Raw genomic sequence first — 13,870 nt, forward strand, 5'->3', positions numbered from 1 at the left:
ATACACTGTTAAAATGTTCTTATAGTTTGGAACATAATTGTTTTGATGTGTAATAATTTATAAATTATATATATATAAATTATATATATTTTTTTGTCTTTTAGAATGGTTGTCTTGAGAAGAGAACTTTGTTGCAAACATTATTTGATTGAATGTTAAATAGCACCAAACATAAAATAAAGTGTGCTACAAAAAAAATTACCAATTTTGTAAAATGTACCCAAAGAAATGAAATGGTTAAATGTAGTTCTTAAATCTATAATATACCTAGATAGATATTTCCATTGTAATTGTAATGTCAAATGTTAAAGAAGAGGGAATCCCTGAAATGAGGTTCTCATAACTCTATTGTACAATTGTGGTTTATTTTTTTTACATGAATTGCGCTGGTTTATATCTATATAAAATCACTGTATTTGTTGGAAGAAAACAGACAACTTTATTTAGCTGGACAGATCATGCCTACACCAGTACCTTGTTTAGTTTGATGATACAAATCTTCATTTTGCTTATAGAAATAAATCTCATTTGCATATTGCTCTTATACATATTTGGTCAGATATCACAATTACAGACTGTGCTTTGTCTATCTTATTGCATAATTTGCTAAATTATAGTGTTACAAAATTAGGGGAAATAACAATATCACAAGAATGACTAAATTATATTATTAAAATCATTATTCTTTTATTAAACATTTTCCATTCAAAAGTCATAATTTAGTGGTCATTACTTACCAGAGTTATTGTATTTACTGTTTTGTAGCTTTCGTAAATACTTTTTGCAAGCAGTTAAACTCACAGTGAAAAACAAAACTCAAAATAGAGTAAAGTGCTGAACAATATCAGTATTTACATCTGCAAGTCAAAGCTTTATTTCAATGCGAGACTGATTTAAATGTTAGGAAAAGACACACTTGTTGAACTTCTCTACAGGAACACTCCCAGTGAAGTATTTATGGATTACTGATCATATATCATACCAAAATATTACATTAAGTAAATTATAATAAGAGGCAGATTAGAGGCAATTACACTGTCAAGAACAGTAATTAAAGATCAATGAGATGATTCAACGCACCAGAAACTCGAATAAAAACAACAAATGAAACGGCAACTAAAAAGAAGAACAAAACTAAACTAAAACAAAAACGAAATAAACGAAAAAGAATATTAAAAGAATAAAAAAAAAAAAAAAAAGAAGTAAGTGAAAGTCAGTGCTGGTTATGTAAGAGCTGGCAGCCTTCCCTCATGAAACTAAAGAGTGTGTGTGTGTTTATTTGAGCATGCTCTGCAGCATGGCAGTGGCGTACGTGGGTCGGGCCTGCCTGCTCTCGATGGCGCTTCTGAGGTACTGAACTCCTCCGCAGCGCTCCCAGATTTCCTCAAACTGGCGGGGCAGAATCTCAGCGCCACGCTTCCGTGTCAAACCGGTCTCCTCCAGACTCAACTCGCACATCTCCATATCATCCTTACCTATCAACACACAAACAGACACTGCGTTTGGAACTGAACAAGGAATGAAGCGATGTAGAACTTTTGGTTGATGCAAAGAAAGTAGATCCCTTTTTTTGGCTAATATTAAAGGTACACTATGTAACTTTTTTATTTTTGTTTGTTTAAAGTCAATACATGTATAATATAGTAAGCCTATTATAAGTTTTTATATTTTAGACCTGACGGGATGGTTTTGTGGGAAATTGCGTACATGTGTCTAGTCATATCCGTAAACAGAGTAAAGTTGCTCCGGCTGCTTTGACGTGTGTCTGGTGCGAGAGGTCAGAGGTTAGTTGTTACAACGAGCAAGATAGGTAGACATGGAAAGTCTGCTGGGGAAAATAGAGCGCCACAGAGCTCGTAATAAAACAAGAATCAACACTGGCTTGGCTTTTCGGAGATGGCGAGAACTGAGGGATTTGAAATGTTGTAAAAGCGACGCGAATATGCCGTTATTTATCATCAGGCGAGTAAAGCGTTTTATTGAACAGATGAACTGTCATATGTACATTGTAAAGCATTATCTATTGTGAAGGGTCATATTCATCCACACAGTCACACAGAGCTGAAGCACAACCAAAACTATCTTCTTCTGCAAAATGCATGCAGTTTTGTACAATATTTTGTAAAATAGCACACTGGATATGGATAGCAGTATTTTTTAGTTTTAGTTTTATTTTAGAGTTCAATTCTCACTAATTAACTAGTTGCTTATTAGCATGCATATTACTAGGATTAGAGCCGTCAAAAAGTACCGACTTCGGTACCAAGTCAGTACTGAAATTTAAAGATGTGCCATTGGCCAATCAGAGACACACATGTTGAGCGTGTCAACACAATGGCCATTCAGAGCTGTTTAAGAATGCTAGAGGGAAATGCTGGTATCATCACATTTTTAAAATTTCACTACCGACTTCGGTACGACACGTTTGACAACACTAACTAGGATATTGGCTGTTTATTAGTACTTATAAAGCACATATTAATGTCTTATCCCCTAATCCTACCCAATACCTAAACTTAACAACTACCTTACTAACTATTATTAAGCAGTAATTAGGAGTTTATTGAGGCAAAAGTCGTAGTTAATAGTGAATATGTGTTCCCCATACTAAAGTGTTACTGCATTTTTAGCCATGATGTATGCAAGAAATAAACCCATGAAAATGTATTTAATAAAATAACCACGTACTTCGATGTTGGTATCAGAGCATTTTTGAGTATGATGACTATCAGTAAATTAGGACACGCACAGAGTGCTGCAAGCGTGATTTGGGGAAAATCGTCTAGTACTGATAAGGTTATCAGAAAGATAACACTGACACCAGCAGTGAGGTAATCTCCACACGAGAGGAATAAATGTGAGTGAAAGTGAATGGCACCTGCCACCAGCAGAATGGGGTGTTTATCGGGGTGCAGCTCCATCTGTCGGGCGATCCACGGCCCATCGAAGTGGGCGTACCACCATCCTTTCTTCTTGTTCTGCGGGTCTTTGAAATGGTCTCCTGGTCGGATGAAGGGAATGCGAAAGAAGCGCTGCTGTCTGTTCATGACGATCTCTTGCTGCCGAGGCATTACAGGCACAACGGGGTTCTGCTGGGCTGGAGGATGATGGGAAGACGACACCGTTATAGGGCTAGAAAAACACAATCTCATCTCCTAGCCAGCTGCCACAAGATAACGCGTCAGAATAAATCTCGGCCACAGTCAAGCGATGTGCATCAAGACTTTGTCATGTTTTCTATTATGATGCATTTGTTAAGCTCCGCCCACAGTGTAATATCAATATCATTGGTCCATAAATATGAAATATTCCAAGGCTGTTCAAATCTGAATATTTGTGTATCCGATTGGAATCTGATTTAAATCATTGACTGTCCACACTGTGCATCACATCTGTTCAGATCTGATTTGTGTGTCCTGTGCCGCTCTTTCGTTTTCTGTAATATCTGCATCTTGTGTTGGTATACGCCAAAAACAACAACAGCAACATGGAGGGGTTTGCAATATAGATGTTGTCTTATTTACAACTTTACTGGATTTATTCTGTGCTGTCGTCTCCGCAGGTCTCAAAACATGTCTCTGTTATATTGGCATTTTCTGCTCGTTCGGCACTTTGCAACAACACTACCTTGTTTTGTTTACGTGCCAAGAGAAAGTCACATAAACCACGCAAAATCTGATTTGAATAAGATTTCAAACCACATATGGATGTAGCTCAAAACAGGAAAAAAAGTGAAAAAAGGTTTTCGCCGTTCACACTTGCTAAATATGATCGGTTTCCAATCGGAAAAAAATCACAACAATTGGATTTGGACTGACGGTCTTAAAGAGGCTTAGTTGGATGAGACATGTCAACCCACATAGTATTTCATTAAAGGACAGAAAAATGTTAAATTACTGACTAAACTAAAAAAAATGTTTTTTGATTGGTTAGAACCCAGGATATGGTATAATATGAAACAATACCAACAGAGCAAGCTGAAGTATTAACAGTAATGCTATTTTTATGCTGACCTTCTACATGAAGCTTTCAACTCATTTCATTGACAGCAATTATACAGGTTATATTGACTGATAAAAGCTTTAAATGTTCTTTATCTGAATAAAAACTTCATATGTGCTCATCATGAAATATTTGATACGGTATTACTGGACTCTGCATGTGTGGATCTGATTCAAAGAATACTGAATCAGAACTGAATCAGCTAAAAAAATATTGTAAAAGTAACTACGCTGAATGGAACGTCAATGGAACAAAAGAAACATCAAACCTGAGTCAAACATCAGAGTTAGCAATACTATAAGTCTATATATACACATCAATATTACCAAAATAGAGCCAAACATTAGCATTTCCTCATATTCACCTAAATTCATATCAATGGCAGATATACTGATTTAATGGGGTCAGACAATTGTTCTATTTTTGGGTGGTGGGAAATTAATATTTTACTGAACAAGGATGCAATAAACTGATCAAAAGTGAAAGATATTAATAATGTTTGTTACAAAAAAATGTATTTTGACCTTTGTATTTATTAAAAAAATCCTTAAAAATATGAAGCAGCACAACCTTTTTCAGATAATAATCAGAAATGTCTCTTGAGCATCAAATCATCAAATCAGAATGATTTCTGAAGGATCATGTGACACTGAAGACTGGAGTAATGATGCTGAAAACACAGCTTTGATCACAGGAATAAATTACATTAAAAATGTATTACAATAGAAAACAGTTTTATGTTGTAATCATTTTTCACAATATTACTGTTTTTACTGTATTTTGATTGAATAAATTCAGCTTTTTGTGAGCATAAGAGACCTTTCAAAACTTTTGACCAGTATTGTAAATATATTACAAATAGTTAGGAAAGCAGCAGGGAAAGAGGGATAAATATAGTTTTCTATTGGCTTTGTTAAATAAGTGAGTCAAGCTAATTATTGTATTTCTTCTCTTTTCATTTTATTAGGCCTTTTAGTTGTGTTAACTTTTTAGTGTTTTGTCCATACTTACCGATGAAGGCTTTGCTTTCAATTATATCAACTATTAAAAAAAACAAAAAACACCACCAAAAAATGATTTCTGCCTACAGCGTGTAATATGAGTTTGATCCTGACTCCGGTGGGATTTGTGGAATTTCTCACCATAGTCTGTGATGGCTTTCGGCGCCCGCTGCTCGTCCTGAGTGTTGCGTTTCTTGTTCTTTGACTTCCACGCGTGATAAACCTTCAGTCTGCGGTGAAACTCCTCACGACACGCAGCTAACAACTCGATATCTACATGGAGAGAGTGGAAAGAGACGAAACTGAAATAAAACAGACATTTACAATATCCACATTTATACCCATCAACTCAGAATGAAATTCATTTTAAATCAATTGAAATAATCTGAAAGCAACGAAGCACAGAAACTATTTTTCAGCAGAGTATGTAAGAACCTTTTTGAACGATTTTGGAACATTTAATACAAAAGGTAAAATCTAAAACGACAATTTCAGAAGTTAAGGTTAATAATCAAGTGAATCAAGCTAATTTATGACATTGAGCAACACACAAGATGTCAAATGATGCCGATCACATGATCATCAGGTTTTGTTTAGGCCAGATTGAGTGCAGAAGGGGGACATACCAAAAAGAAATACTCTATTTACTTGACTGGTTATGCTGATAATATGATTTATAAAGAGAAAATATGTATGAAATTGGATAAGAATGCAAATAGAAGCAATTTAATTTATAGTTTGGACCGTATCCTGTCATACATTTTGTTTCCCATTGAAATGCAGAAACAAATAAAACCAAACATATTCTGCTCAAATTTACTGATGAAAACAAATAAAAGCTTTCCTACCACAGGATGTATTGATGGCATCCCGTAATTCAGCATATTTCCACTTGCTGAGTTCATATTTCTTGACATCAACTTGGGCGTTTGTGGCGGTCACCTGTGGACTTCTGAATCCATGGAAACAACACAAACAAAACCAAATGAAGAGAAAATACTGATGCATTTTCCTACACTAGGCATTTGACAGAAACTAGAGCTACTTAAAATACAGTGGAATTACAAGCTGTACAAAAAAGACAAGATTTACCAATCAACTTACCAATCAAACATAACAAGATACATTTACACTACAAACAATAAATAAGACTTACTAAACACACTAATATGTATAACTAAATCAATCAAATACATGGTAATAAACATTTATTTTGCAACAAAAATGGCTACATTCATTAAATTGTGAAAAGTATGAGAGATCGGTTGAAGAAGAGAAGAGTTTAAACATCACAACACCAATAACAGGAAGATCAATTTCAGAAAAAAAGGACAAATCAAATTACAAGCAAGAAACACATTCATTCGTGGACAGAAGAAATAAAACTAGATGTGACTCTGGATTCATTTGATTATCAAAATGAAACACTGAAGATTAATTTTAGGCTCTTTATCAAGCTCATTTTTTCTCTCCAGTGGATAAGGTTTAGATTTTTGGTTGTGTATTTCTGTAGTGATAACAAACCCTTCTACCCACCGAGCCAGAAGATCAGACATTTCCTTGGCCATTTCCTCCCTAAAGGACATGATTATTGGACCGTACATATGTTAGTATGACGTCAGCAATAACCCGCTAAAAGAATATTCCCTCCATTTGTGCATTTTACCAAAGAGATTCCCAGTTGGACCTAATTTAAGCTCATGGGTGATAAATGTGAAAATAAATGCTAGTTTCATGAAATGTTTTACAAAACTACCAAACTAATCTAATAATTTGCAGTAAACAATCAAGATTTCAATAGCAGACATAGTGAAAATGTAACCTACATGGTCAAGCTCTTGAGCTTTTGTGGTGGTGCAACACTGTAAAAACAGACAGGAAGAGCATTAAATATGTGATGGAGAGACCAATCAAAGCGTCCGTCGGTTATTAAACAAGACTCAAAATCCCACCACCATCAATGCTTTAGAAGAATGTTCCAGGTTCAAGACAAGCTAAACGACTCACACCATGAGGAAACATGAGTTTGCTTGATCTTTTACTATATGTGAGTTACATTTTTTTTAAAAACAATTGTGCTACTTAATATTTTTGTGGAAACCCCAACACATTTTTTTTCCCAGGATACTTTGATGAATAGAACGTTCAAAAGAACAGCATTTTGTTTTTAAATATAAATCTTTATGGTAACTTTCGATGACTACGAATCGTGCGCAAGTTTCAGAAAACTGTTTCACAAATAACAGAAGTGCATCAAAGTTTATTATTCTGTATGCTTGTCATGCGTTGGAAATGCGAATAGCGGTCAAATCCAATTGATCATTGGCAAAACATGGCATGGACCACTTTTTTCCACTTCTTAATAACTTTTTATACATTCAACATGGATTTAGCAAGTTATTGACAACACTATCATTATTATACCTGATTTTCCTGAACATATGTGCACAGGTCATAACCTAAATTTCTTTCAGTGGTGTATGAGTTGGAGGATCCCCCAAATGAGGTGCCGGATCTGGCTTGTTCTGGCACAAATTGACTTCCATTATAAGAGCATTACAGTTTTTACTCACGGACGCCACTAAGCTAAACTTGCATTGAACCCGGAACAATCCTTTAACCTGTAGCTGTATGATTGACTGTGTTTGTAGGAAAATTTACACTCTAATGTTTAAATGCATGTGTAAAGTACATGTACTGTAAGTAATTTGAATATAATGAGTGTTTTATTTGGCCCAGTGTGAGGGAAGGTTTTCCTATGGGGTGTGTTTAGCTGTAAGGGGTACAGGGTAAAGGTTTCGAGAGGGAATGCATTTTCTGGACATCTGGCATTGGCTTCACACCTGCGCGATCCGGCTTCCACAGGCGTCTCCTCTGGGATGAGTTCGGCCTCGCTCTGAGCGATCCGCAGGGCCAGCTCTCGGTCCCGCCGCTCTTGCTCCAGCACCGCCTGTCGGGACGCCTCCTGCTCCCTCTCGGCCTCCAGCTGCAGGTCCATCTCCTCCTGAGGAACACGCGTCACACCAACATAATATTCAGCACAAAAATTCTGCGCAGTTTTATGTGATTTGTCAGTTCAGACAAACATGTAAAACAAATATGACAAGACGGGCTGAATGAAAGTGCAAAAATCACTGTCTGAAAGCAGGTGGCGCTTTTAGGAAAGCAGAAATACTCTGATTACCCTGGTACACACAGCGCTGTGCAACTTCACATTTCCGACACCCGTTTGCCAGAGAGAAGTCAAACATCCGTTCAGATTTGTGTATTTGCAATGGTGTTAATCAGTCACCACCAAACACAAGAGCACAGACTCAGGAGAGCCGGTTCGGGTTTCCTCCTCTGCTATTCAGTGCTGGAGGGATGATGTATTTTTGTAGGCCAAAACCAATAAATGAGTTATCATTTTAGCACTTCCTGTTCCATCGTCCTAAAATCAATGTTTTTTTTAATGGGTTTTTGGTTAAATGCCTTAAATAAGGCGCTGAACACAAGCTTAACATATTTTCGAGTTTTATTTGACAACATAAAAACATCAGTAATACCCTCGTGTTTTTTTTAAAGCTTTTACTTGTCTTGAAAAGGTGGTTGCTAACAAGTATGTGTGACTACAGCGGTTGTAGAATTAAATTAAACATCATCAGCCGAACAGATAAACTCATCTACTCACTAGTTCAATTTCACAGCCTCACTGTTTGTAAATCGTGCTCTTGCTAACTATTATAACTCGAACTTTCAGGGAATTATTTTTAGTATCACAAAGATTATCGCGATGACCAAAACGTGTAAGAATCCTAAGCTTTCGTTGGTCACAGAGCTTATTTTCAGCAATAATCCAAAAGCCAATGGAACAATCCCATTGGGTTTTTGTCGAGGGAAACAGGGTAAATGCAAAAGCATTTTCTGGACAGTTGGCAGCGGCTTCACACCTGCTCGATCCGGCTTCCACAGCGCGCCGATGACATATGATATCTGTGTGAACCGTGGTATGCAAACACACATTGACTGACAGGGAACACGTTGTTTCATTCGGACCGAATGCAATGATTGACCGAACATTTTATGGTCCTAAGCCTTCCACAGACGATATATATTTATAAAAACACATTTAGGCCGCTGAACATAGTGATTGCTATCAGGATATGAGGAGACTTTCAACCAGCATAACAAAAAAAATTTCTGTGGAGAATCACCGATTGCACCTTTAAGGTTTTAGACCCTGCTACAGGAAGGAAAAATGCAGAAGAAATAATGTGGAGTAAAACGCTGAGCTCACCTGCAGTCTCCTCTCCTCCTCCTCTCTTTTCTTACGCTCCTCCTCTTCCTGTTTTCTCTTCTGCTCCATCTCCGCTTTCCTAAAACAGACCGAAGATGCAGGCTTCAGCTGAGCTGGAGTCAAGATTACTTTTAAATGATGAAACAGATGTACCGACAGATCTGTCCTTCAGTATTGTGACGTATATCCAAGTATAGTGTATTATAGGAAAAGACAAATGCCGGGTTTAAGTGGACTAAATGACTGGAGAAGTCCAGTACACATCACCAAAATAAAAAGCTGTTTCACTGGAAGATCGTGTTGTGAATGACATTTTGATTAGAAATTACTAGGTCAAAACTAAAAAAAGAAAAGAAATGCATAGTATGTGATAAATGTGATATTTGCATAGTTAAATTGTTCGCTATAAAATCTATAACTTACATTTAGACTCAAAATAGATTGTGTGAAATTTCATTTTCTGACAACTTTTGTTAAAATCTAGGTGACTTCAGAATGTAGCACAAAGCTTTTATGATAGTTTTATGGTGCTTTATGGTCTTCATTCTTCTTATTATAGAGCAAATATCTAGTAAATGCTTAAAAAAAACAAATAATAAATGTCGTCAATGAATGTGAATAAATGACGTCGGTGATTTGTCTACTCACAGGCGTCTATCGTCTTCCTCTTGTTTGCGCTTCTGATCCTCTTCTTCACGTCTCTTCCTCTCTCTCTCCATCTCCTCTTGGATGCGTCTCAGGCGCTCCATCTCCTCCTCCTCTTGTTTCTTCTTCTGCATGGTGCCGAGCAGCTCCTGCGAGCGAGTGACCAGAGCCTGGTGCTCGTGATCGATGTCCATGCGGCTCATGACAGTGCTCTGTAATGAGAGACACACAGTACAGGACACACTTCTTTATCTACAGGGGTTTCAGGGACTTTGAGCTGCTCAAGAGAGGTCCTTCTCTCTGACACACACCTTTATCTTGAGTATGTGGGCGTTGATAGAGGAATCTAGTTCCTGCATGTGTTTGCTCATTTCCTGTTTTCCCTCCTTGAGTCCGGACACCACCTGATTCAACTTCTCCATACTCTTCTTCAGGTTATGAGCCTTCACCAGCCCATCGATCCTAACACACACAAACACACACAATTACATCAATGCTGGCAGATTATTATATATATAAAGAATGGAAAAAAAAATCTTACTGGCCCCAATCTTTTGAACAGTAGTGTATGGATTTCTGGTCACGTGTTAATGTCGTAAATGTGGGTGCAGTTTACTTCACGTTTTACCAAACAAAATGTAACCATGTTTATGTTTTTAAACTGGTCATGACATCATGAAATAAAGAAATATATGAAATGTATTGTATATAACGCAGGTTCAATGATTCCATCACAGCAATCTAATGCCAACATTTCTTAGTGTTAGTTATATGATAACAGTGTGATATATTTGCATAGATTAAATGTTGGTATCACTTTACGGTTACACTTTATTTTAAGGTGTCATTGTTACAGTGCAATTGTATATATAAGTACTGAGTAATATTAAGCAACTACATGTACTTACTATAGGGTTAGGGTAGGATTATGGTTTGTTTGAGGGTTAGTTGCATGTAATTATGGATAATTTACTGTTATTACTATGGTAAGTACATGTAACATTTGTAACAAGGACACTGTGAAAGAAAGTGTTACCCACTTTACAATAAGGTCTCACTTGTTAACTTTAGATAATGCATTAGTTAACATGAACAATGAGCAGTGTATTTTTACAGCATTTATTAACCATTGTTAATGTTATTAATAGTGTTCATCGTTTGATCATGTTAGTTCAAAGTGCATTAACTAATGGATTAAACAAATGGGTCACTTTAGATTAAGGTCCAATTCTCACTATTAACTATGACTTTTGCCTCAAACTCCTAATTACTGCTTATTAATAGTTAGTAAAGTAGTTGTTAAGTTTAGGTATTGGGTGGATTAAGGGATGTAGAATATGGTCATGCAGAATAAGACATTAATATGTGCTTTATAGGTATTAATATCCTAGTAATATGCATGCTTATAAGCAACTAGTTAATAGTGAGAATTGGACCCTAAACTAAAGTGTTACTAAAAACTGTATCAGTAAATGTAGAAATTAACATTAACTAAGATTAATAAATGCTGTAGTAGTATTGATTAGTTTAAGCACACGTCCCACATGAGCTGAAGTGATTGGCTGTAGTAACTGACAGCCTGTCACTAGAATCTTCTGAGGCTACAGTGAACAGTGGAGAGGAGAGGAGGTGCCGCCCACCGTGGTTTGTGTTTCCTCCGGCACAGCCACATGCGAACCGTCTTCTGCATCTGGATACACGCCGTGGCTCGGTACAGCATCTTGTTCTTCACTGACAGAGCAACAATGAACAACTGAGGGTTAGTCCTTTATTTATTCATTCAGTTCTGTAATTATGTATTCATATTTAAAAGCAGCCAACAAGTGTACATCATACAAGGGAACTCCTTCAATAGTGTTTTAAATCATCCCAGGATGCATCACAGTCAAATGAAAGTGCAAAGTGTGCAGAGACTTATTCTAAACAAAGGATGGACCATTTCTCCCTTCTTTGTAATTTCCAGAGATTTGTCGTTGTAATTTGAGATTAGGTGTCTATAAACGTCAGGTCCCAATGGTAGGTCGTTTGTTACGTACGTTTAATGACGGACAGGGCACACCACTGCACCTTCTTCCAGCGGCTGCAGATCAGCCATTTATTCACACGCTTCACCAGTTCAGCCAGATGATCCGGATCCGACTTCATGATCTGATCAAACTCTGCAAACTGACACATGAGCAACATCAGTCAGTCAATCATCTGCACAGGTCAAAGCTTTATGGAGGATATTCATGGCCACGAGTAAAGAAAAATACAATCAACCATTCCTAAACTACAAATCAGAAAAAAAAGGATATTCACATCACATAAAGATATATCAGGATTAAATCAATCAGAGTCATTCCATATTCATCCCAAAATCTAAAGAAAAAAAAAAATGGCAGAAAAGATATCGTGCTATTGATATATACAGTTGTGCTATTGCCATATATCTTAAAAAAAGATGTATGGTGCACAGTGGTGTTACACTTTTCTATATACAAACATAGTTTCTTCTTATTTTGATGGATGGATAGATAGATAAAAGAAAGGATGGATGGATGGATGGATGGATGGATGGATGGATGGATGGATGGATGGATGGATGGATGGATGGATGGATGGATGGATGGATGGATGGATGGATGGATGGATGGATGGATAAAAGGAAGGATGGATGGGTAAAAGACAGGATGGATGGATGGTTGGATAAAAGTAAAGATGGATGGATAGATAAAAGAAAGGATGGATGGATGGATGAAAGGATAGATAGATGGATGGATGGATGGATAAAAGGAAGGAAGGATGGATGGATGGATGGATGGATGGATGGATAAAAAGTAAAGATGGATGGATAGATAAAAGAAAGGATGGATGGATGGATAAAAGAAAGGATGGATGGATAGATAAAAGGAAGGATGGATGGATGGTTGGATAAAAGTAAAGATGGATGATAGATAAAAGAAAGGATGGATGGATGGATGGATAAAAGGAAGGATGGATGGATGAAAGAAAGGATGGATGGATGGATAAAAGGAAGGATGGATGGATGGATGGATGGATGAAAGAAAGGATGGATGGATGGATGGAAGGATGGATGGATGGATGGATGGATGGATGGATGGAAGGATGGATGGATGGATAAAAGAAAAGATGGATGGATGGATGGATAAAAGGAAGGATGGTTGGATAAAAGTAAAGATGGATGGATAGATAAAAGAAAGGATGGATGGATGGATGGATGGATAAAAGGAAGGATGGATGGGTGGATGGATGGATAAAAAGTAAAGATGGATGGATAGATAAAAGAAAGGATGGATGGATGGATAAAAGAAAGGATGGATGGATAGATAAAAGGATGGATGGATGGATGGTTGGATAAAAGTAAAGATGGATGGATAGATAAAAGAAAGGATGGATGGATAAAAGGAAGGATGGATGGATGGATGGATAAAAGAAAGGATGGATGGATGGATAAAAGAAAGGATGGATGGATGGTTGGTTGGACAAAAGAAAAGATGGATGGATAGATAAAAGAAAGGATGGATGGATAGATAAAAGAAAGGATGGATGATGGATAAAAGAAAGGATGGATGATGGATAAAAGGAAGGAAGGATGGATGGATGGATGGATAGATAGATAAAAGTAAAGATGGATGGATGGATAAAAGAAAGGATGGATGATGGATAAAAGGAAGGAAGGATGGATGGATGGATAGATAGATAAAAGTAAAGATGGATGGATGGATAAAAGGAAGGATGGATGGATGGATAAAAGGATGGCTGGATGGATAGATAAAAACATTTTTTAGAATATATAAAAATACATCACCTTTCCAGGTCTGAAGAAAACTTTTGTCAAACCAAATTTATAATCATTTTCATTCAGGCCCAGAGCTTTAAACAAAGCCTGTTGAGGAGAAGAAAAACAATGTAAATGCTTGTAATGTGTGAACGATCTAGAGAA

At 36.8% G+C, this 13,870-nt stretch overlaps 1 protein-coding gene across 6 annotated transcripts in view; it reads right to left on the reverse strand.

Moving 5' to 3' along the window:
* Positions 1 to 415: 415 nt before the first annotated feature.
* The window catches only part of myo6a (myosin VIa), a 50,884-nt gene continuing 37,429 nt past the window's right edge, over positions 416 to 13,870 (reverse strand). The window contains exons 22-35 of one of the 6 annotated variants that reach the window (XM_084091321.1): positions 13,736 to 13,813; positions 11,961 to 12,090; positions 11,565 to 11,655; positions 10,236 to 10,386; positions 9,928 to 10,136; positions 9,280 to 9,358; positions 7,847 to 8,007; positions 6,830 to 6,865; positions 6,540 to 6,578; positions 5,852 to 5,955; positions 5,145 to 5,276; positions 5,014 to 5,043; positions 2,879 to 3,097; positions 416 to 1,475 (exon numbers count right to left, since the gene is read on the reverse strand). In XM_084091321.1, coding sequence (XP_083947447.1) covers positions 1,276 to 1,475; positions 2,879 to 3,097; positions 5,014 to 5,043; positions 5,145 to 5,276; positions 5,852 to 5,955; positions 6,540 to 6,578; positions 6,830 to 6,865; positions 7,847 to 8,007; positions 9,280 to 9,358; positions 9,928 to 10,136; positions 10,236 to 10,386; positions 11,565 to 11,655; positions 11,961 to 12,090; positions 13,736 to 13,813 — 1,659 coding nt within the window. In that variant the 3' untranslated portion in view covers positions 416 to 1,275. The remainder of the gene's footprint in view (positions 1,476 to 2,878; positions 3,098 to 5,013; positions 5,044 to 5,144; positions 5,277 to 5,851; positions 5,956 to 6,539; positions 6,579 to 6,829; positions 6,866 to 7,846; positions 8,008 to 9,279; positions 9,359 to 9,927; positions 10,137 to 10,235; positions 10,387 to 11,564; positions 11,656 to 11,960; positions 12,091 to 13,735; positions 13,814 to 13,870) is intronic. The other 5 variants (XM_084091323.1, XM_084091322.1, XM_084091324.1 and 2 more) reach the window with 5 other exon arrangements.

The sequence above is a fragment of the Abramis brama genome, assembly GCF_963993115.1.
Source record: "Abramis brama genome assembly, chromosome: 18".
NCBI lineage: Eukaryota > Metazoa > Chordata > Actinopteri > Cypriniformes > Leuciscidae > Abramis > Abramis brama.